Genomic DNA, 25,625 nt, shown 5'->3' with positions numbered 1-25,625 from the left:
TTTCTCTCATCAGGACAGACCCAGACGAAGAGGAAGAGAGCAGTCATGAGTCAGACAAGTCATGAAAACACTCGAGCCTCTAACACTAGAGACAGAGTGTGCTGTACAAAATGTTTATGACCAACGTTTGAAGTGCTGTTATTGATGCATTTGTAATGTTTATGACCACGGTGTCCAGAATCCTTATGAGGGCCTTCAGTCTTGTGTCGGAAGTGGCTCCTGTGCTGCCTCGGCTCGTCCTTGTTCCTTCCTTTTCTCTCCGTCAGAGTTACCCGTGCTGTTAAGAAAACCACGGCTCAAAAACCAAACATGCCCTCCACATTTGAATCTCGGCCAAGATTTTTTTAAAAAGGTCATCGTGTTCCCACACGAAAAAAAGGCCAGTCTTGTGGTGTTATGGTCAGTAATGACTTATGGTGTGCATGGAGGTCTATCAACAGCAATGTTATTAAGAGGCAGGGGACTGACTCCTGACGTCCCAGAGGTGCTGATGCTAGCCAGCGCCACAGTCGTGAATCATGACTGCACTGTTCCAAACATCTATTATTTATGGAGTGAGAACATCTTACCTCACCACTGGGTTTTTTTTACTCTTGTCATCCGTTTAACAATTTAAAGTTGTCTGCTTCTCCTCTATCCTTGCAGACGGGGAAGGCAAGAGTCCTGTGTTCTGACACCCAGAGTCACAAAAGCCAGACGGTGCTAAGATGTGTGACTTTGAACATGCAGTGTGCAACTGTCGAAAACATTTGTTCAGACAGACACACATAATTACTCACACTATCTCTCTCTTTCGCTTGCACAACCCACACTGTGTAGAGCTCAAACTAGATATAGACACCCCCCCCTGACACACACACAAACACACACACACACACACACAAACACAGTGGTTTTTATTTAGTTATCTGGCCCTTTTGCTTTTTCACACAGTAAGAGAGCCCATCCCCACACAGTGTAATAAGAGGGGTTGAGCCTGTAGCTCCTGTCCTGCTCTCCTCTGCTGGACCCGAGTAATTACAGCGGCACAGACACAGACCCATCATAGCTGGAGTCGGAGGCAGCGGCGGAGGGAGGAGAGGGGGATGATGAAGCTGCAGTGGAGAGGAGAGGAGAGGAGAGGAGAGGGGGATGTGAGAAGAGGAGAGGAGAGGGGGCCAGGGACACGGGATGGGGAGCTCCCAGGGATGTGTGAACAAGGGAGGGGAGAGGAGATGATGGAAAAATTGTATCATAAAAGCACCCTGCAGTCCCTCCGTGTTTTGAGCCACCACAGGGTTTTTTGTCTTTATCACAGATTCTGTCGTAGGTCTACAAAGTCCCTTTCTTCGCTCTCTCTCTTTTTCATGTGTTGTTTTCTTTCTTTTGAGCTCTTTCTCATTGTGTGTCCGTCTGTCTTTCTCTACTACTTTCTTCAACATTTTCTCCCTCTTAAACACACTGTATTGTATCTGATGCTCTCTCTTTCTCTCTCTTTCTCTTTCTTTCTTTTTCTCTCGCTCTCTATCATCATTATCAGTTTCATCTTCACTCCACTGGTCATGACATTTCCTGAGTTGGCGGACTTGATATGTGCCCCCCCCCCCCCCCCCCCCCCATCCCAACCCTCTCATCCTCACTGTTATATTCGGTATGAACTCTCAAGCTCAGATGCATGGCTGTCAATCACAGATTCATCGAATTCAGAATAGATATGTGTGAGCCAACAATGGGCATCGCCATGACACCTCAGTATTCAGAAATCCAGTTTTCTATTTCCGGCCGTAGCTGCGTTGTATTGTCAGTTATAATGTGAATAAGGCGGATAGTACCACCGTACTATTGTTGTGAAAAGGCCATGGTAACTCAGAGAGAGAGAGAGAGAAAGAGTGAAATTGATTGTCTCTCTATCATTTGACATTGTGGTCACTGCATAACTCACTCCTGAACAGACACGACTGCTTTGAGCTCACATAGTATAAGTATAAAGTATAAGTATACTCTTTTGATCCCGTGAGGGAAATTTGGTCTCTGCTTTTATCCCAATCCGTGAATTAGTGAAACACACTCAGCACACAGTGAACACACAGTGAGGTGAAGCACACACTAATCCCGGCGCAGTGAGCTGCCTGCAACAACAGCGGTGCTCGGGGAGCAGTGAGGGGTTAGGTGCCCTGCTCAAGGGCACTTCAGCCGTGCCTACTGGTCGGGGTTCGAACCGGCACGGTTACAAGTCCGAAGCGCTAACCAGTAGGCCACGACATGCCCTTCTACAGAGGTGGTGCAGCCTTAAACTGAGATCAGGCTTCCCTGGGTGCCTATCTATTTTCTTAAATTGTGACTGTGAAGATACATCTGTCTCTAGATCAGTTCTCGCCGCGCACTGCTCCCTCTGGGCCACTGCTCCCTCTGGGCCACAATTGTTCGTGTTTTCCTAAAACTGCCGCCTCTAAAAACGCCACGTCAGCCGTTGGGGAGACAGAGCATTAATCAATGTGAATCACTGACAGCTGATATTATTACCACTTTAGCCTGGAGCACAGCAAAAGGGGAAGTTCACATTGGGAGGGTTATTTTAGGATATTAGCGGAATCGGGGACCATTAGTGTATCCTCTCATGAAAGTCACATTATGTGAAGACACACATAGAGAAGGAGGGATGTGGGCCAAAGTCTAGAAAATTGAGATGGACATTCAAAGGCCCTCTAGGTGGCCTACTGTGATTGGCTAGTTGGAGATCTCGTAACGAGTTCTATGGGTTGGAGGTTTGCAAGTGTCAGCATAACAGAAGCTAAATGGTTTTGTGCCTGAATTTTTCTCCTGAGCACATGAGCCTTGAGTAGATTTCATTACGTAATCCTTCCTCTGGCCTCTCTTTTGTGTTAGGTGTGACCATGAAGCTGATGGACGAGGTGGCAGGGATCGTGGCCCACCGCCACTGCAAGACCAACATTGTCACAGCCTCTGTGGACGCCATCAACTTCCACCGCAAGATCAACAAAGGTAAGACCTCCACCCAACCCCTCTCACCAGCAGAGATATTAGTATGGCTGAGTGTTAGCTCACTAATAAACAGCATGAACCATCCTGATGCTCCAGTCACCTTGATATATCAGGGCCTCTAATTTCACATTTAAAGGAAAATATTCTGCTGGAGTCCCTCGTAAAAAAAAAAGATCTCCTATTTCCAAATGCAGGGCATTTGAAGAAATGTCCTTACATCCGTTCTGCTGAGACATTTTCTTTTAATGAATTCCAACTTCCTGAAAAAGGCTTTAATTCCGGTCACAGCCGAGCGTCTACAGCAAAAATCGAGAGTGTTTTGCACAATTTCTCGCTGAGCTTATCGGCGGCGCTGACCTTGGGAGAGGACTAATGGACGGCTGAAATGAAGTGGCGGGCCTTAAATGCAGTAAAACATCTCAGCACGAGTCCCCGGGCGCCTCCGGCAACAGTAAAAACACATCCATCACAGGACATGCGATCACCAGCAGAAGTGGGCATCAGATAGAGAGGGAGGGAGAGAGAGAAAGAGAGAGAGGGAGAGAAAGGGAGAGAGAGAGATGTGTGGCCCTTCAAGCTCCCTAGTTGGGGAAGAATCATTCTGCTGTTGATGGCAACAATGGCGGTGCTCTCACAGGCACACTCAAGATGTTAAATAACATGGCTACGATAGAGGAGGTTAAAGGTCACTTGGAAGTTGGTCATTTGAGTTTGATTTGATTTCTGGGCTGATTGTGGTCCCAGTTCATATTGTATGTCTTATGTCATAGTGTCATAGAGAGGTATACACACCATACATACTTCCAATTGGTAGGAGTGGTCCAGGAAGGAATATTAGTCCACGCATATTTGCCATAGTTCCAGCACATCGGATCCTGCTTAGAGAGGTGGAGTATGCCGTTCAACTGATGGATGTGAGATACAGTGTGAGCATTTACTCAAGTGATTCTGTGTGCTTTCATCTGAATCTCAGATTGATGCGGCCATTTCTAAATCACTTTGCTCATGACACATGTATGCTGAGAGTTCCCAACCGGGGCTGAAAGTGTATCATTCATTTTTCACCAGTCATGAGGGAATCATTTGACTTTCAAATGTGGTCTTAAGTACAACACACACAAAAATGCATGAATTTAGCCCAGGCTGTTTATTGCTTCTTTAATGGTTGGGGAAGAAACCCTTTAATCGTTGTATAGAGAGGACGTGACACGACTACTAAACGTAATTGGTGGGAGATGTATGGGAGATGTATCTTAGTCTGTTCCCCAGAGCTGGCACTCTGTTATTCAGCCAGACTTCAAACTTATTTTCTTTATAAGAAACTGGTGTGTGTGTGTGTGTGTGTGTGTGTGTGTGCCTAGTAAAGGATTGAGCGGTTATTAATTATTTAGACCATGAAATATTTAATCTATTACTGCACTTCCCCTGGCTCGTTTATCATAGACATCTCCTATTCTCAGGTCTGTCTCACTAATTCTCTACCAAGGTAAATACCAACACAACACAATGAATAGGCTTTTAAGGAAAGTGTTTGTGTAAATATTGGGCTATGCATGTTCTCTTTGCCAGTTGTTCCTAGCAGACCTGAATTCGGGTACTTTCAGACTAGGTGTATTTTTCACAGCTGCTGGCATCGGTTTTACGGCGTCGGTAAAAAATTTTTTAAAATAAAAGTCCTCGCCTATTTAATTTCTCAAATTGCAATGAGTAGCTGCACAATCAATATCCTAGTGGCACTGAACCTTTTGTACCTTATTGCACTGTAACTTTATTGTACCTTTATTTCACCATTTTATTTTTTTGCCTTGCTTTGCATGCACTGTTAATTCCTTTAAATTACATTATCTAGTTATTTTAAGTAATTTAATTTAAATCGTAGCAAGTTTTTTAACTATAGGATTACCATAATTGAAAAGTCTTTCAAAAATCTAGTTAGTTCTAGTTATGTTACTTTAAACTCAAACTTGAGAAATTCCCCAGTGCTCTTGTTGGAGACCTAAATCTATGGCTGTGGCTATGCAGACTCGCATGTTATGATCATGTAAATGGGTTTCTTTCTCCTCCATTTGATGCTCTCCATATGGTCCAGCCTCCAGGCAGATGTGTTACGTCTCCCTGAGTGCCTGATGGAGGAGGTCAGTGTTGAGGAGTGCTGCCTGGATGCCTTCCTGGAGATCTCTCGTTTTATAAGGCTTTTGTTATATGTGCTTGTGTGTGTATGTGTGTGGCTTGTTGCATTTAGGCTTACAGTATCTGTATTTGTCATTGAAGGGAATGGAATGTGGAATATTCCTGACAATTGTATCTTGGAAACGTATTCACTCATTGCATAGGCATATGGGGTTTATATGTATCGGTATTGCCAAAATATGTTGCGTTACGTGCATTAGATAGTGATTGTGACCTGATTAAATACAGATAAACACATACGGTCACCTCAGGTGTTACCCAAGTCCTTGGTAGGGGCATATATGTCTGGCTTAGCAAAACGTACTATACATATTACTGAATGTCGTGATGGAATGCATCTAAGCCTGCTAGCAGAAGAGACTGGAGCACAGGCGTGTGTCGTGTCTATGAGAGTATGTGGGGCTGGGTTGTGTGTTGTGTGCTTGGAGCCGGGGCCGGTGTCAGGAACAGTGGCCTGTGATCAGCAGGGCCATCTGTCACAAGCTCCACTGAGGCATACAGAGTCCAGACGCCTGGTCACATACAACACACACACACACACACACACACACACACAGGAGGAGACACACTCACATACTTTTGGACACATACATACACATATGCACAAGCTTTCACTGACTGACCCTGTCAACACAAGCACTGTTGTGTGCACTGTGCACTGTCAACACAGAAAAAGTGTGGTCAAGCAAGCGGCTAACTGCAGCAGCCGTCTGTCAGTGGTCCTGTACTCCTGCGCCTTAAACACGGCACACATTCTTCAAGAACTTATGAAACAAGTGAACATAAATCAAACACTTTACACTATAATCGGTTACACTTTACTTGACAGTATTGACATAAGAGTGACATGACACTGTCATGAACAGTAAGTATAAGTACTGTATATATACTCTTTTGATCCCGTGAGGGAAATTTGGTCTCTGCATTTATCCCAATCCGTGAATTAGTGAAACACACTCAGCACACAGTGAACACACAGTGAGCTGTCTGCAACAACAGCGGCGCTCGGGGAGCAGTGAGGGGTTAGGTGCCTTGCTCAAGGGCACTTCAGCTGTGCCTACTGGTCGGGGTTCGAACCGGCAACCCACCGCTAACCAGTAGGCCACAGCTGCCCCGTACATGTCATGAACATGTCATAAACAAGTCATAAACGTTTATGACATAACGCTTCTGTTATTAAATGACATTCGGTTTTTGTCATAACGAGTTAGGGTTAGGATTAGGGTTAGGGTTCATGTGTCATGACAGTGTCATGTGTTGATGACAGTGTCATGTCACTTTTTAGATTAGATTAGATTAGATGAACTTTATTGTCCCAGAAGGGAAATTTGTCTTGGGCATACAGTGCTACAGTACATATAGCTGCTTACAATACGAAACACACACACAAGTTCAGCGCCCCATACCACATAGAAGACTAAAGAAATGAAATAGAGTAAGCACAGCAGACATAGGAATCAGTACCTCAATCTCTAAGCAGAAAAAACACATCCTTGATATTTCGCATAGCCACTCTTATGTCGATACTGTCAAGTAAAGTGTTACCCTATAATAAAACACTGTAAACACTATAATGACCAATAAAATCTGGTTTTGGGAGTTTCAGCATGGTTGAAAGGCAGTATGGGCCAGTTGTTTTCTGTGAACACCAGAACCCAGAACATGGACACACTGAGAACCAGTTTGGCTGCACAGGCATGCGGTTTCAGGAAGCTAGAAGAATACAAACTCAGTGAGAAAGTCAGTGTGTGAGATTTGAAGATGAGTAATGTAAATCACTGAAGAATGGTCAAACATTAACTCCAACAACATTGTTTGGAAATCATTTTTGGCACATGCCGGTATTAACAGATTAAGGATAATTTTCTGTCCATAAATATCTTTGGTCAGAATCTGACTGTGAGTGCGTTGAGGCTGAAGCCATGTTGGTGTGAACGGCCCATGGGCAGGGTTCCCACCGCTGAGCTCCTGACGCACAGACACGGCACGTCCAGCATCCTGGGCTCCATGGGGCTCAGAGGGGCCTTCCACACTGGCCATTAGGGGAATACAGATGCGCTGGCTTACTCCATTTATGGCCTTTCTCTTAAGCTGTCTCTTGCTCTTTTCTTGTGTGTGTGTGTGTGTGTGTGTGTGTGTGTGTGTGAGATGAGGAAAGAGAGATATAGAGCGAATGTTTCTAGGGATGTACCGATTGTGACATTCTGGGCCGACAACGATACCGATGTATAAAATAACAATTTGGCCGATATCAATATGGTTTTCTTTGTTTGTTTACTTATTTTTGTCGTACATCATAACCTTTAGAAGAAAGAAAATAAGAAAAAAAAATAACAGAACCATTTTCAAGTCTTTCAGGCCTTCATAGCCAAACATTTACCTTGTGCAGAATGGATTCAACATAACAGATATATCTACTGCCAATTGGTAAATGTCATATAAATTTACCAATAGCCGAAATCAGTCAATAAGGCCTGTTTTGTGTGTGTGTGTGTGTGTGTGTGTGTGTGTGTGTACTGTGTGTGTGTACTGTGTATTCAGTAGAGAAGCAGCATGTGGCATTTAGCTCCCTGTATGTATGTGCGTGCATGTTAGAAATATCTATTGGCGTCTTTGTGTGTGTATTCTGTGTGCATACAAAGAGAAAGAGAGATCCCTGGGTAAAGGTGGATTGAGCAGTACAGTACATTAATTAGGCATGAGACGGGGCTATTTTCTGCACCTCACAGGAACCCAGTAATCCAGCCTCCGCTGCGGCTGCCGGTGCTGGTGTAGTGGTACTGTAGCAGCCCACTGCAGCAGGGCTTAGCATGCAGCCGTCTGGAGAATACTCCTGCTGCTATTTTTACCTCACGCGTTGCTATTTTTAGCCAATTATCTGAATAGTTGAACACAGAACACATGCCCCTGGCTCATCTCCACCGCCGACTCGAGCATCCACCGTGAAATCGCATCCAAAAAAAGAAATGGAATTGGACTGAAGAGAAGAGGCGGGGGGGTACAGTGTGTCTGCTTTTCTGTCACTTTCTCTCAAACACACACACTATATATATATATATATATGTGTTGTTATTTATTTATTTGCACATGCACATGATTCTCAGCTAATTGAAGTGGGCCCTGGCACAAGCATGGCCGCTCTCATCACACGTGCGTTAGAGGCGGGACTTCCCCGGGGCTACCCTTGAAGAACTGACCGCAATGCCCGCAGCCTCTTTGGCCCTGAGACTGGTCCAGGTCTGGTGGGAGCTGGCTGGAGAGAGAAACAGAAGAGATAATAAAGTAAGAGGAGGAGGGGGGGAGCACAGCAGAGAATCAACCAGCACCACCAGTCTCTGTTGCCATGGAAATAAGACAAGACTTGTACTGTACTTCAAAGAGGGCTGGAAATAGATCTCCCGCTACCCACCTATCCACCTAACACCCCCCCCCCCCCCCCCCCCCAGGCTCCCACCCCTCTCCACCTACCCCGTACATCAAATCCTCTGTGGTCGTTCTCAGTCCCTGACTCCCTGCCAAAGCACCTAAGGGATGCTACTGGGCCCGTCTGCCCTGTGAAAGTGACAGAGACCGGGGATGCAGGGGCTTATGGGTAGGCACGGGCTTGCTTTTTGTCTTGTGTGTGTGTGTGTGTGTGTGTGTGTGTGTGTGTGTGTGTGTGTGTGTGTGTGTGTGTGTGTGTGTGTGTGTGTGTGTGTGTGTGTGTGTGTGTGTGTTGGTTGATTGTTGGTTGGGGGGGGTTCTGTTAGACTTTTTCCTGCTCTCTCTCCCTGTCCCATTTTCCAAGTCCAAAAGTGCGCAGGCTCATTCACATTCTGTGTGTTGATCTCCAACAGAGTTGTGTGTGAAACTCAGATGGCTCGGTGTAATGGAAAAGTAAAAGAGCTACAATTGCTGTTAAAAAAAAAATCCTGCAGGATAAGATCAAAGTCCTCTGCTGAGAAACATGGAGGTAATTGCTCCTGGAGGTTTGGTGCAAGAGGCATTCATGTTTGTTTCTCTCTCTCTCTGTGTGTGTGTGTGTGTGTTTGTGTGTGTGTGTGTGTGTGTGTGTGTGTGTGTGTGTGTGTGTGTTCAACTTTACACATGGTAAACATTGAGAAATATCTCTCCAAACAGACACTTTAATGTTTCATAAACCAGTACATGGTTCGGCCAGCAGTAGGCTAATTAATGTAACTGTGACAGCCACAGCCTCGCAATTTGTGTGTGTGTTTGTGTGAATGAGTGTGTTTGTGTGCATGTGTGTGTGTGTTTGCAAGAGAAAGGGGACATAAGGAAGAAGTGGATGAGGTGATGAGAAATGCATACATATACTAACGGTGGAGGTGGAGATGGAGATGCACGAGGGGTGAGGAGAGGGGCTGTGTGTTGGGCAGACTGGTGGAGGAACATGCGGAAGAACGGGCCTGCTGGCTCTGTGTGTTGTCTTGTGTCGTGTCTTTCTCTAGACTGCACAGGGTGCACTTCCTGTCTGTGTGTGCGTGCCTCTCACCAGCTGCCACTGTGAAAGGGAAACACACACACACACACTCTGCACCGACATGTACACACACACACACACACACACACACACACACACACACACACACACACACACACACACACACACACACGGAAATTTAAGTGCTCACACACGGACACAACACAATGTGAGGGGCCGAGGCTCAGGCAGCCACCCCCATACTTAGGAAGGTGCGCCACTGGACACGATGGTGTTTAAGGGAAGAAGGTGGCAGGAGACAGCAGTTCAATAATAGGGTAAACAGGCTTACATTTCACTGCTTGTTATATACTGATATAACTGTGTATGTGATGAATACATCTCTCTGAACTCTGAAGAACCCCAAATTCTGATCAGATTGTTGCATATAGCAAATAGGAGGACCTTTGACCCCTTTGTGAGGAATATATAGGATTTATTGCCCATAACCAGGCAGATCCGGGAAGCACAATTGGAGTCCAGGCATGAAATGCAGGCTTCTTCAGTACACTCAGAACAACACTGCTCATTGCCAACAAACTAGGCAATTTCTTTTAGCCTCCCGGTCCAAACAAGGCGACCTTGTGAAACTCTGGACCAACTTTCCCCATGCCTCACAGCAGACAAGGGTTAACTTCAAATAACATTATATTTTAGCCTCTACGACTTCCCTGATTTCTGGACCTCTAGCTCTTCCATGTGTCTTCCCTTGTCTCTCGTGTTTCCAGCCTCTCGTTTCTCCTGTGTGAAATGAAACTGCCTTTAAATAGGCCAGCCAATTACCCCAATGAAGTCTTGGGTTAAACCACTTTAGGTAGGGGGGGGGGGGGGGGGTGTCTGGTACGATTTACCCCACACAGTTAAAATATCCCGTAGTATAAGAATGCACACAAAACATAAACACATACACAGCACTTCAATGAAACCCCTGAAACGAATCAGAAAAAGGTGAGGGCATGTGCAAAGTCTGGATGTTTCACAAGGCAGTCTTTCAAAAGTTTGACATAAGAGAGTGGCTAGGGAAAAAGGAGAGGTTTCCTTTTTCACAAGCAATGATTAACATTATTTTAATGAATTCTTCTTTGTCATTATTATAATCTTTCCATGCATGTAAAGCAGTGTGCTACTGCAAACAATACTTCACAGAAAGCCAGAGCCAAGCAGGGGTTAAAAGGCTCGGTGCTCAGTAAAGCATTGATATCCAGCCGATGTGATAATGAAGAAGGATCATGGCGTTCACAGCACTGTGGCACTGTCTCAACAAGTGTACTGACACCACGGTTGCTCTCAGACAAGAGGAACTGCACTGTGGAAAAGCGCGGATCTGTGGGTCACGACTTCCTCATGTTTCACTCCGGATTGTAGCGCTTGTCACAAACTTCATCACCCCTCGTCAACGCACGGACGATGAATCAGGCGCATCCACAGGCAGAGTTCACAGATGAAAATGTGGCATAAAAAGAGAACAGGCAATGATGAAGATGAGTGACATGTGGCATTGTATGATCTAGACCAGATCCTAATCCATCCTTGAGAATAGTGCAATGAAAGGAGATGTGAAATTGTATGGGTACAAGTACACACTATGTCACACTGCTTTGTGCCATAAATGTAAATAATATATATTATACGTGACTTCTTTTCAGGGTCACATGTGTAGGTGCCTGAGGTTGTGTGTATTAGTGTGTGTGACCTTTGCCTTCCACCTCTGCCCCCTCTCCTTTAGGCTGTGTGATTACAGTGTCGGGCCGGATGACCTTCACCAGTAACAAATCCATGGAGATCGAGGTGTTTGTGGACGCCGATCCGCTGGTGGAGGCGGAGGAGGGAAAGTTCCGCGCCGTCACTGCCTTCTTCACCTACATCTCCCTGGACAAGGAGAACCGCCCGCTCCCAGTGCCTCCGCTCAACGTAAGCACACCTTCTGCCACACACGCACACACACACGCACACACACACACAGACACACACGCACACACACACACACGCACACACACGCACACACACACACACGCACACGCACACACACACACACACACACACACAGAATCTTTATCGTATGTCTCGGAGTTAGTTTAGTCTTGCCAAAATGTCATCATCGATGTGTTTTTGTGTAGTGAGATAATCTTGACTCAAAGTGAGCGAGCCAGTGTTTGCTAAAGGGCAACAGCTGAGCTGAGTGTCAGACGTGTATTGATGCCGCGCGGTAGGCCCACCTCAGGTCCTCTCTGTCTACTGGTGACAGGGGAAAGCCCGATTTTGAGCTGATGGTTCACATCAGCCGTTACACGTTGTTCACATGGATACTGTAGGTGTGGGATTTGAAGCAGCTTGTTGGCCCTCTACTCTAACACAGCTGTTTACACCTAATCATAACCGAGCACCCTGGCAATCTGAAGGGCATTTAGACAGGATGCAGAGTGCTTCTTCATTGTGATTGGCCACAGAGGGTCATAGAGGGAAGAATGGAGAGGAGCCAAACTTACCCTGATCCCCTGGGCTGCTCCCCATCTCCGTGTGGGAAAAAGCTATTTCTGGAGTGATTTATCCGTGGCTGGCTTTCCTGGAAAGGATGTCGTGAGCGGAACCTGGCCCCCCTACTCTAAATTGCTGTGTGAATTGAGACTCAACCTCTCCAGTCTAGACCTGCACTTGCGTCTTATCAGGGAAGCCAGCTCTGAGGGGTGTGTGTCTGTGTGTGTGTGTCTGTGTGTGTGTGTCTGTGTGTGTGTGTGTGTGTGTGTGTGTGCCGTGTGTGAAGGGGGGCTAAATGTTTCCACAGCAACGACATTAGCCCTTCAACATATCCAGTGCGGGAAAACATGGAAAACAGGTTTAAATATGAGGATGAAATATTCATGTGGTGCAGTAGTATGTTGGTGTTGGGTGGCAGCCCTGGATGACATCCAGAGTCATTAGAATTTTGCATGAAACACGAGATGGACGTGTGCTGCATTACTGTTGCCATACCCCCTCCCAACTCTCGTGGGAGCGCTGGAGTCCTCTCCTCATCTCCCTCTCTGCTCTCAGTGTACTTAAGTGTCTCCCACAAGGCTGTCACCCCCCCATCATCTAGTAGCTCTTATTGCCATCTTCAAGCTTACTATTTTATCATGTATTTCATGCAGTATTGCACAGTCGTAAAGTGCTTAACAAAAGAGAAAAAAAACACACATGCATATATGATGTGTGTGTCTATATATATATATATATATATATATATATATATATATATATATATAGACCCTTTCAACAATAAAAACAAAAACAATGCTTGAACGGTCTATTTGGGCCCCAATCTACTTCCTCTGCATTAAGATAACATATGGAATGTTAAAAAGGAAGTCTTGTGGGGCCAACTATGATACTGATAGATATATATATATATATATATATATATATATATATATATATATATAAACATATGAAAAGGAAAAATATGTAAACAAGAGCTGGCTGTATAGTACATGTCGTATACCTCATCGCCCCACCCCACCCTTCCTCATGTTTCTCTTTCTCGTTCCCTTTTCCCTTTTTCGTTTTTTCATGGTTTATTTTTCCAAAAGCATCCTCTCCCCATGTGTCTATTGCATTCACGTAAGGAGCTTGGAACAAAGTTGGGGTTTCTTCGTTTTCATTTTCTCAACAAATATCTGGTTCAGCAGTGAGGTCATGAGAAGGCTATCAATGAACAGAAAACCGACCATTTATTAAATACTCCTGTTATTGTTGTCAACGACGTCGCTGTAGGCTACTGTCTTTTCAGCGCCTTCTGCTTGATGATTTGGTCTTTTGAATTCCTTTGGCCTTGCGATGCAGTTGTACAGTAGGCTACACCAACGTGTCTCTTGCCATTCCCTTCATGTGTTCTATCACAATGCTGTCTGCCCTCATGGACAGTAGCTCCGTGATGTCTGCATTTTTCCAGGTCAGAGATTTTCTGGACAGCACCATGCCACTCCATCATAACACTGGCATTTAAGTCAGATTTAACCACATGGACGCACGAAAGAAACGTCACCAACACGCCCTCTCACTAGGTGTGAATTTTAACCGCATGTTCTACGCTTCGTTCAGACACAGCACATTTACATAATGTCCGGAGGAAATACTAGGGGGGGGGGAAGCAGTAGAACAACCAGCTAAGTTTGGACTTCCATATGACCGTTTATGTCGTTCAGATATACGGCCCCACTGTTTAACATCCGCAGAACCTCCGGTCTTGCACGTATGTCTGAAAGGCCTTCCAGTCTCGCCATCTCTGTCTCTCCTTCACATGCGCCCCTGATGTTCCCGATGAGCGTGTCTTAGCGCGTCTCTCTGAAATAGCAGCATTGTTAACAAGCTCTCAGCCCACAGGTGTAGGAGTGCTAGCGCCGGCAGGAACAGCAGCGCGGCTGACGCCACCACCGCTAACCAAACAAACGGGGAAAATCCCACTCCACCTCCAAATCCGCACATTGATTAGCCGCAAATGGGGCCAGAGTTATTGTGTTTGCTCACAAAGTGCTCCCTTAATCCACGGCATAAATAAGTTTTATGGATTTCTTTTTTAACTCTGTGACTGTATAGCCCTGCATTGGGCCTTGCCATTCTTTGTGTTCATGAAAGAGATGCTGTTGAAAATGCTGTGCAGAATACTAATGATTGTGTACTGAGAAAGATTGAATATGTAAGACTGGCCTTGTTGTAGTGTGAAGGAGAGGACTCGGCATTCGTTGACAAAGACACAAATGCACACACACACACACACACACACACACACACACACACACACACACACACACACACACACACACACACACACACTCACACAGACACACGCACACACACACACACACACACACACACACACACACACACATATGCATGCCTACATGAACTCATCAAGTCATATAACCTACTCATGTATACTCAAATATATACCCACACACACACACACAGACACACACACACACACACACACAATTCTGCAGATATTCGCACACATAGTGGTCACACGTGAAGCAGAGCGCGTGGTGTGTTGTGAGTGGGTGGAAGGGGATGGTAATGTGTTTTTAATAAGATAACGGCCTCCAGGCTCCTCAGCAGCAGCAGCGAGCTGATCGATCAGAGCCGAGGCAGGCTGAGAGAGAGAGAGGAGAGAGAGAGAAGAGAGAAAGAGAGAGAGAGAGAGAGAGAGAGAGAGAGAGAGAGAGAGCGCCCACTGGGCCAAGGAACCAGCAACCCTCTGAACCAGGCCTCTGAAGACAGACATACGTGAGGCGCAGCACGTTAACAACTCCATCGCCGCAAAGTCGCTGCTCCCAAGCGAATCGAATGGTTTTTTTATGACCACATGTGAGGTCGCGGGCCCATGTGAAGTCCGTCCTCAGGAGAGGCGACTGGCCGTTTAGCCCCGTGCATCAGTGCGGAGCAACCGCAGATAGCCAGTGCCGGCCATGAGACTGTCCTCAGAATCCAAGAGTGCTGAATCCCACTCCTCCCCAGGGCAGCTCGAGTGCTATAAATACTACTGCGTTTAAAAATAAGAGAGGGGGAAGGAAGAGAGGGAGACGGAGAGAGAGAGAGAGAGAGAGAGAGGGAGACAGGGAGACAGAGAGAGAGAGAGAGAGAGAGAGAGAAGATTGGAGTTGGATGAGCAGCCTTCAATTAATTGGCCTTGTCAGTTGGCAGCCAGTGGTGGCCATGTTCTGGCTGGAACGTAGCTCATGGTCGGGACGGCACGGCACGGCGGCTGCTATTTTTTGACTTCAGGTGTTTTTTTTTATCTCTCTAAGTCGAGAAGGGGAAAAAAATGCGGGTGCCTATTTCTGGAGTTCCCGTTATAGCTCTCTGAGCAGGGTTTCGGGGTGGAGGTGGAAGGGGGACGGTGCTGGGAACGAGGGTGGGCTGTCAGATATGGCAGGGTACTGTGTGAGGATGTGTGTATGTGTGTGCGGGGGTGTTAAGGGGACTCTTTAGCACCACCACAGCACAGACAGAAAGTCAGAGATGGAGAGAGGAACACAGAGGGAGAGAAAAAGCGAAGGACAGAGAAGGCAGTGAAAAGACAGACCATACTGTATATCCTCCGAGTGAATCGCCTTTGTCGTGCAGCGGCCAGGGAAACGGTGGCGATACCTCTTGTGTGAGCAAGGGGCCTGGGAGACAGAAGAGAGAGAGACAGAGAGAGAGAGAGAGAGAGAGAGAGAGAGAGAGAGAAGCACAAGAAAGAGGGAAAGGCAAGATAGGGAATCTGACAGGAGGAGATGAAGGCACTACAAGACAAGAAGGGAAGAGAGAGAGAGATAGAGAGAGAGGGAGGGAGAGCTGGAAAGAGACGAATCACACACAAAGACATGTGAATAGAGGAGACCAGAGAGGTCTGAACAGAAGGACAGAAGGATGTATAGAGAAGGCATTAACATCACCAGAGGAAAGAAAAAGAGACAGAGACAGAGAGGGAGAGAGATAGAGAGAGAGAAGAGACAGAGAGGGAGAGAGATGGAGAGAGAAGAGACAGAGAGGGAGAGAGATGGAGAGAAGAGAGAGAGAGGGGGAGAGATGGAGAGAGAAGAGACATTGCAAGAGATTCTTTTTCTTTCTCTTGCACAAACACTCAGCTGGTCCCTTCCTTGCAAAACAAGAGACGTTGCCGTGGTTACGCCGAGTAGGCAACACGAGGCGCTGGGTTTATTTTTAGCCGTGGTCGTTTAGCGAGGGGTTAAAGTGTGCGCTGGAAGCGTGCTCCCTGCACTGGGTGCCCCTCCTGAGGACGCAAGAGCACCGAGAGAAGCTAATGGCCGATCACATATCAGAGGGCTGTTAGCCATCATCACATTCCACTGGACAGCACGGTCAAGTGTCAGATCGCTGGACAGATTCAGTCGATTTCCCATGCATGTTGTGCATTTACAGTGTTTTCTGATGCTGAATTGTAAATTCTGGGTAAAATGTTTAGGATCAACCACAGCTGTTGTTTGTACTGTCAGGTGTTCTTGTGTGCTGTAACGCATACATACGGTCATTCTTGGCTCGGCGTATCTCACTGTATGTTCCCCTGTTTCAGTGTGAAGGAAAATGCCTCGCATGAAATCTCAACTCTGTTAATGCATGCTCATATTCCTAGAGGCACATGCGCGTGCATGTGCGCGCGCACACACACACACACACACACACACACACACATACACAAGCATGCACACACAGTATCAAAATCCACTCCAAAAGTCATGGCCCTGTCCAGATGGTTATTTCCATCTACCTGTTATTCACTGGTTAATGCCGCTGAGCCCAGCCTGGCTCTTGGCAGAGTGTCCGGCCTGGCTGTGCCCCCAGATCCGATGCCAGTCGTGCCCAGACCCTCACCAGGCTCCAGCTCTCTCCTGGCACTCTCTCCGCGCCCCCTCGTCATTGTAGGCTCTTTTGGGCTCATCCGTGCCCCCACCAAGCAGCCTGGTCTTTTTCGGATGCTATTTCCAACACCACCCAGGTTGACAGAGGTGCTAATGGGCTGACCGAGTCTCTCAAAGCCAGATGACCAGATGCACTGTTCCTGATGTGACCTATTTTTCTAGGGCCTGGAACAGATGTTTTGTTATCTCTGCCTTTAGATAAGATAACACGCATGTGCACATCAATAGTTTTTTAGTTCTGTTCGGTTTTGTTTATATAGCACCAAAACAGTTGAAATTGGCTCAGCATGCTGTACAAAGCCCAGAGCCTGAACCTGAAGAGATTAGAGATTCCCTTTCCGAGGCATATGACAGACACCCATCCCCTCAGATTCTCCTTGATGTGTGTCTGTGTGATGGAATCTTAGCTTCTCCTTTTCACTGAATTGTTATAATGTATCCTCTGCCATTGAGGCTTTATTCAGACACCATTTCAGGAGGACCACACTGCTGCAGTATAGCTATTTTTAAGTATGGCGTTAGTCTAGGTTCATCATTCTGTGCCATCCCAGTTCCCCATCTATATATCCATCCATCCATCCCTCCATCCATTTTTCTCTCCATAAATCCAGCCACCCATCTGTCCCTCCAGCCTGTACATCATCACTAACACTGTCTGCATCAGTGAGTAGCTGCATCTTACTCAGACTCTGGAAAAACTCTCTCTCTCTCTCTCTCTCTCTCTCTCTCTCTTTGTCTCTGTCTCTCTGTCATGCCCAGACACTCACACATCCTCGCACACACACACACACACACACACACACCCACACACACACACACACCTATACATACATTCACATGGATGCGCACACGCACACACACACACACACACACACACACACACACACACACACACACACACACACATGAGTGTGTATGAGTGTTTGTACTCCTCTCCTGTGCTCTTTCTGCTCTTTCTGCCGCTGTGCTGTGCTGTGTTAAGCCAGAGACTTTCTAATGTGGAGACACAGCACTCAAAAAATACTCCATAGAAATGCATGGGGCTAGTTGGTCACGCCAATATGGCCGTTGTCTACACATATCCCACCCCTTCCTCGGCAAAACGTCGACATGTGAATACATTAAGCCAATCATGTGGTGTGATGTGAATACATTGAGCCAATCATATGGTGTGTTGTGAAGACATCGTGCCAATCATGTGTTGTGATCTCGCCGCTGGAGCAAGATTGGTGTCGTGAAGCCTTGCGCACACGCAGTTCGACCCAAAGACTGTGCCCGATGAGTGCCCATAAAACGTTGGTATATGGCCGCCGAGTGGAGGGACTTGCCTAAAAGGACTTTGGTTAAGCTGTGCAGTGCTGTGCAGTGCTGTGCTGTGCTGTGTGCATGGCATCTCTGGCCCGGGCGTAGAGGGCACAGACGACCTTCAGACGCCATTTGGCTGCACTGGGATCAGAGGGGGCGCCGCGCTCCGCTGCAGGTTAATTGTGACATCATGGTCACAACAAGCCCACTGGTGACGGCCGCATTTCGGCCTCACCACAGCCAAGCTGCTGTCTGGAAGTCACTCCAAATTGTCTCTCTCTCCATGTACAGAGAGAGAGAGAGGGAGAAATATATATATATATATATATATATATATATATATATATATATATATATATATATATATATATATATATATATATATATATATATATATAGAGAGAGAGAGAGAGAGAGAGATGTAGTCATTCCTGTACTAAATATCATCCCTTCACCAAAGGAGGCCTAATTCAGAGCATCACTATAATTTGATTAAAAATGAATACAGCCATTCTCATAATCCGTATAATTAGGCCCTTGTGGCGTTTCCTCTTTTCAGGGAAAGAAAGAAATTATTAAGGAATTCCTGTTGTGTGTTTTGTTCACCCTGAAAGAGATTTCGGATTTCAGGGAAAGCTGACTGCCTAGAGTCACACACACACACACAGGGAGAGAGAGACACACACACACACACAGACCTAGTGACTTTGAAGCTAGTGCATTGTGTTCATTGCAGTTCATCACAACAGCAGCTGCATTCATCCCCTGCAAACTGGCACTGTTTTCGCACATACTCATTTTTCAACTGGAAAATGAAAAAGGAAGGGGATAAAAAAAAAAACCCACTTCACCCCTACTTCAGTCCCGAGACAGCTTCTGCCACGCCAGCCAGCCAGATGTCAGAGTCGGAGCATCTCGGCCGAGATGAAATCAATATTTCAGCCTCATGAAAAGCACAAACCATATTGGCCTGCCTGACAGGCTGACAGTTTATGGCTGTGTCTGTGAGCTAGCGAGCGCTTGCCTGGCTGGACTGGCCAGAGTTGGACAATGCAGTCGGGCAGAGTGTGCTTGGATCAGCACCTCCATGGCCAGCTCCACACAGATGTTCAAGTCAGGGTTCTCTCACAGTCACAGTATCACAGAAAATCCTGGAAAAGTCCTATTAAAATCCCATTTTCCATTGCCTGGAAAAGTCATGAAATTCAGTGAATTCACTGAGAGTTTGGGAAAGGCATGAAATGGGATTGTGTAGTATCTACTGTAGATGGAATGAAATGAATTATGCCATTGAACTCTTCCATGGATAATGTTTTGTGCAGATTTCTGTTTGTTATAACAGTTTCCACTTAAATTGACTGAAGCTCATAAAAAATTAATGGGAACGGTTGTGTCATTTCCAACATTTCAGGGAGGCAGAAAACAGTAGGTATGTTGAGGGTAACTTGTGTTATTGTTTATGTTTACTTTCTGAAAGGCGCAGTCCTGGCCTCAAACACAGGTCTCAAAGAGCTCTTTGGCCTTGCTGTCAAGCTACAGGTGTATTACCCCCTAAACCCAGGTTTGAGGCAGGGTAGGGGTGACAGCACTCTGGAGTACTTTGGTGTTTGGACTCCTGTCTCTTTTTCCCCTTTACCATCCTACTGCCATCCTACATCCTACATCAACACATAGACATAGACAGTTCCACATATCCACATAGACAGTTCCACATACTGTAGACAATTCCACATACTGTAGACAGCCAAACAGCTTCTGGAGCAAAAAAGTGAGGGATGTAGTTTAAAGTATTTTTTTTTTTAAATGAGGGGTATAGTTTAAAATAGTGAAGGATGTAGGTTAAATGGCTGTTCAACTATCAACAATCTCACACACACACACACACACACACTCACACACACTTAATATGAACTCTTACAATAAATGTATGTAGTTTAATCAAACTTGCCTGTCAGATGGATAGATTATCTTGGCAAAGGTAAACAGTTATTAAAGGTAACAGTTATTAAAGGTAACAGTCATTAACACATAATTGAACAGATTTGTGAACCAAAATTGTTACAAATAAGCCTTTGTGTGCAGATAAGGAATCTTACATATTTTAGGTCTACTTCAAATCATGAAAAATGGGAGCACAAGCAAAAGTGTTGTACTTTCACCCAAATCACTGACCGCTTCTTTTAGCAGTGTGTTGGATACAGTGAGTTGGTTACAGTATTTTCAATGTCTCATTCAGGTGTTTATTATTATTATTATTATTATTATATATATAATAATAATAATAATAATATTTGGTGTTTTTCAGGTGTTTAGACACATACCTAGAGAGCAACGTGAGTTAAGCAATGCCACATCTCATCAGGCCTCATATTTGTATCATTTCACATTGGTGGTTCTCCTTCACACTCAAGGACAAACTACAGACAACTAGCAGCTGATGTGTAGCAGTCAGCCACGGCGAAGACGCACATTTCCCGACGCATGATGTTCCCGCCTATCAGCCTCTTTTCAGTAGTTCCAATTCGCCAACTGTTCTTAATTACCTTCTTCATTATTTGAAGTTGCCACTTGCGGAAGGAGATTAATTTAGCCGAGTAATAAGTAGGTGTAATTTGGATGATTAAGGAGGCAGCGTCCCCCCAGGCCTCGGGGGGGCTGAGTTGAGGGTGTCCTGCACAGGACCGCGTCTGAGCCCGCATAAATCCACCTAATTAATAGGCAGGACACTTATAGCAGCGTTTATTTATTCTGGGGAGAAGGGGGAGATGGAGAGAGATGAAATGGAGTGTGTGTGTGTGTGTGTGTGTGTTGTGTGTGTATCGTGTGTGTGTGTGTCGTGTGTGTGTGTGTGGAAAGAGAGACCAGAAAGAAACAGATTAAGAAAACATGAAGTATGAGGGAGTGACTCATTCTAGCCCATGTGTGCACTCATATGTGTATACCTCGTGTGTGTGTGTGTGTGTGTGTGTGTGTGTGTGTGTGTGTGTGTGTGTGTGTGTGTTCACCCGCGCTGATCCTCTGCAGGTCAGTTGCAGGTCGGGTCATCTCCCCAAGCGCTGGTTCTCTCCCCTGCTCCGGGCGGCTGCAGAGGAGGCGAGAGGGGGCCTGCATGTTAACCACTCCTGATTATTCATTATTCCTGAGCACACGGCCGGCACTGCCCAGTCCAGGCACGGCCATCTAATCCGCCCGCGCGGAGCATTCGGTAGCACAGATGTTCCTTGCACATCGCCTGAGCGCAAGAGTGGAAAACGAACCTGAGCAAGCATTCATCCTGCTTTTGGGTAAAGTGGCTGGCCAGGTAACCTCAACGATTTGGCAGCCGTGAATGTATAACAGCAAGGGGGAAATAGCACATCTGCTCACCGCTCATTCCAGTCTACCAATTAGCTGTGTTGGCGAAGTACTGCAGCTGCGTTGCGGACGAACAATGGGTTTGATATTGGAACAGTGTCGAATGAGAAGCCAGTTTTAAATTGGGCCCGGGGTTTTGGATGTCTTCATTTACAATGTGATTACAGTGAAATTTGAGATGTACTCATATAAAGCGTTGTGCTGCTTTGGGAATCCAAGCGTATCTCTGTTACCATTAAATAGGATCGCTGAATTGGAATATCTCGATGCTGTCGAGTCTCTTCGAAGAAATAAAAACAAACCCTGTGCACAATGAGACTGGTGGAAATTGCAAAAGCTCATCTGCTATATTGGTTGTTCGGTTGTGGGCGGAACATTCTAGACCTTCAGTGAAGCAAAAAAGAAGAAAAAAAAACATAAGCATTAGTTGTTGAAATCATGTGTGTCATCTGACCTTGCCAAAGTTCATATATCCATTTAGAGTGATATTGATGCTTTTGAAAGGATATCAATATCTCCTATGTGCTTTTTGTCTTTATGGGTCATCAGTTTGAACTAATCACTTGCAGCCCTATCTCTGAAGGGTAAGTTTACAAAAGGTCAGATGGAAAGACCCACACTTTAGTTTATTTTAAAGGTCCAATCTACAGTTCTGTTGTATAAATAAATAAGCTTTATGTTTTTGGTCATTGAATGGAATCAAATCAACATGGGTGTAGGAGCCAAAATCATTTATGTCACTGTCTTTGTGAGACGTGGACGTGGATTATTCTCCTTTGGACAAGTGAGTCAGACATTCTAGCTCAGCCACCATAGTGGTCAATAGGACAACAAAAGAAACCACTACAATGGGTTTCTTTGAAAACAAGACAGAGGACTAGTCCATTAGCCTTTATTGGCACTGTACAAACACTCCTAAAGCTTTGTATGAACACAGTTGTGAAGTGTTGCCCACACTCCCTTTTCCACACTAGTGGCTGATGAGGCTTCGCTTCATGATGCTGTAGCTCCCCTAGTCAGCAATCAGCTTGGCACTGTGCCAACATGAACTGCAAGTCTCTTATCTTACCCCCCCTCTCACTATCTCTCTCTCTCTCACACACACTCTCTCTCTCTTTCTCTCTCTCTCTCTTTCTCTCCCTCTCTCTTACTCTCTTTTTTCCCCCTATCTCTCACTCTCTCTCTTTCTTTCTCGACCTCTCTCTCTCTCTCCTGACTAACCCGCCTCATTTCCTTCATCCTAATTCAATTTGTGCAAGACAAGAGGCACTCAGCGCCCACTCACACATAAACACACTCTACTTCCTCCTCTCTCTCTCACACACACACATACACACACACTTACACATCCACAAACAAACACATGTGCTATACACATACACAGGCACACACACAAACATGCATACACTCACACACCAACACATACACAGACACTGCTATACACACACACACAACACATCCACAAAGAAACAACGCTACACACTCACACTCTCTCACACTCTCTCTCACACTCTCTCTCTCTCTCCCTCTCTCTCTCCCTCTCATATTCACTCTTTCTCACTCTCTTATTCGCTCTCTCTATCCCCACAGCCACAGGACATTGGCCTGCACCATGACATCAGCCAGGCAAATGTGCGACACGGCAAGCGTCTGTACTGTAATGTGTGTAGCTCAGGAGATCGCTCGGCGTTACTGTAGTTTTAAACGTGCAGCCCAAACACACTGCTCCTCCTGGAGTCTGGCCTGGAGTCAAGACAAGTGCCGGGCGCAGACACTCGTTCATCACTGCAGCGCTCCTGCTAATGCACCGCGGGGTCACAGCGGACCTCTTTATCATGCACCTCTATTGACATCTTCTGCAAGCCCTATTATCTCTCTCTCTCTCTCTCTCTCACTCTCCCCCTCCCCCTCTCCTCCTCTCTCTGTCCTCCCCTCTCTTTCTCTAGGAAGTATTCTGTGGTAAAAATGAAGACTGCCTACGCCTATAGCTCCCCGAACTTCATTATGAGTTTGATTAGGATGAACTATTCATTGTTAATGCACTAATTATTCTTTATTAGTGTTATTAGCCAAGTGCTGTTTTTTGTGGTTCCAGGAACACGTTGTCTTGCGAGTCCACCTGCCAGATTCTTAATGGATTAATTAGGTGCTGATTGAGACCTTGCCATGAATATAATATATATATTATATATATATATATATATATATATATATATATATATATATGTGTGTGTGTGTGTGTGTGTACTAGCAGGCAATGAAAAAGTTTTCAAATGCTAAATACAGCAACTCTAAATTATGTGCATCCATAGCTGTAGGCGGAAATATGTGCGTCTACAGCTTCTTTGATGTGGAGGATGGATATTCAGAGGTAAAAATGGCCAGTATCCTAAAAGGGGAACTCAGAGATGCCTTCTGTCCGTGGCTTTTGGAGACAGGTGGGTCTCTTGAGAATGAGAACCCTCCTGAGAGAGCCATAAGTGAGAAGGAAGCACACGTGGCAGAGTCTAACAGCCCTCTGTGTGTGTGTGTGTGTGTGTGTATGTGTGTGTGTGTGTGTGTGTGTGAATTATTAGCGGAGGTGTTGACGTGTATTTAAATTTGAAATGCCATGTGGTTTAATTAACATGGTGCCACCAACACCAGCTACACCCACCATGAGACTGAGACACAAGTGACGACCACACACACACACACACTGTTTGCTTCTTGCACAGTAGTGCGCAATTCACTTCGGTGCCAAGTGCTCTCCTAGAGTCAAGGTGAAAGACTCAGGGCAAATGAGTAAGACATCCCTCTAGAAGTTGCAGTTTAATATATTGTTCAAAAATATTTTTTTCAATAATGGGTTTCTGAATGTGGTCTGAGTAAATAACCGGTTTGATTCTGTTTGTGTAAAGGGTATTTCATAGCAGCATGCAAGCACACATTACTGGGTCACATCTGTGCACTAATATTTGCAGTGTGAAATGTGGGTAAATCCGATTAGATTTTGTGTGCTGAAGGATGTTGCCCTGGGTAGATATGTTCAACATGGGTTTAACACCTTTTCTTTTTCCTGTGGTGTAGCATGTTCAGTTGTTTTCTGGCCAGGGTGGAAATTAGGGTTATATAACGACCCATGATGAAAATGAAAACATTTGGGTCATGATCATTTATTTGTTTGTTTGTTTATCTTTAAATAATTGGCATAATTGCATCTGTTGGCTAAATATAGGAGAGCCCTGTAGTTATAAACTATATCAGAAATAAAACTGTACTGGTTTTTTTCACTTTGTCCTTCAAAAATAAAAAAAATTATTTTCTTGTTTCATTTCCTCCCACCCTCTCTCTCTTTCTCCCTTCGTCCCTCTCTCTCCCTCTCTCTCTTTCTCCCCCCCCCCCTCTCTCTCTCTTTCTCTGTCTGCAGCTGGAAGGGGAAGAGGAACAGAAGCGTTTTGAGGAGGGCAAAATGCGCTACCTTCAGAACAAGGCAAAGAGACTTGCAGATAAGGAGCGTCACCAATGACATATCGCTCATGACAGGCCTCATAGCTTATTATAGAGAAGTATTACATCATGCCGCCCAGCAAAGCGTTAGGAACCTCTCCTTGTTCTCTCACTCCTGTAGCTCCACAAACTGAAAAGGGAAAACATATATGTATGCACACATATATATCTATATGCCATATGAATTCTCTCTCTCTCTCTCTCTCTCTCTCTTTCTTTCCTTCCCTTTCTCTCTACTTTTAAATGTTTCAGTGCTACATACCAAAGTACTCAGTGTATGTAAATGAAACATATTATTGCTATTTTATTGTTTTATCTTCAGATGTTTTTTTATTATTATTTAAAAATGATGTAAGAAATAAACATGTCCTATGTCCCAGAAGTCCTCAAAGGTCCTCTGTACGAATAATAAAAAAAAAAAAGCA

The 25,625-nt window shown here is 45.4% G+C and overlaps 1 protein-coding gene across 5 annotated transcripts in view; it reads left to right on the top strand.

Moving 5' to 3' along the window:
* The window catches only part of acot7 (acyl-CoA thioesterase 7), a 78,714-nt gene extending 53,089 nt beyond the window's left edge, over positions 1 to 25,625 (top strand). For all 5 annotated transcript variants that reach the window (XM_042097341.1, XM_042097342.1, XM_042097344.1 and 2 more), the window contains 3 exons: positions 2,866 to 2,982; positions 11,382 to 11,566; positions 25,121 to 25,625. In XM_042097341.1, coding sequence (XP_041953275.1) covers positions 2,866 to 2,982; positions 11,382 to 11,566; positions 25,121 to 25,219 — 401 coding nt within the window. In that variant the 3' untranslated portion in view covers positions 25,220 to 25,625. The remainder of the gene's footprint in view (positions 1 to 2,865; positions 2,983 to 11,381; positions 11,567 to 25,120) is intronic.

Source organism: Alosa sapidissima, chromosome 7 (genome assembly GCF_018492685.1).
Source record: "Alosa sapidissima isolate fAloSap1 chromosome 7, fAloSap1.pri, whole genome shotgun sequence".
Lineage (NCBI taxonomy): Eukaryota > Metazoa > Chordata > Actinopteri > Clupeiformes > Clupeidae > Alosa > Alosa sapidissima.
The sequence above is the reverse complement of the archived record's forward strand: the minus strand, read 5'-3'. Positions and strand labels throughout refer to the sequence as shown.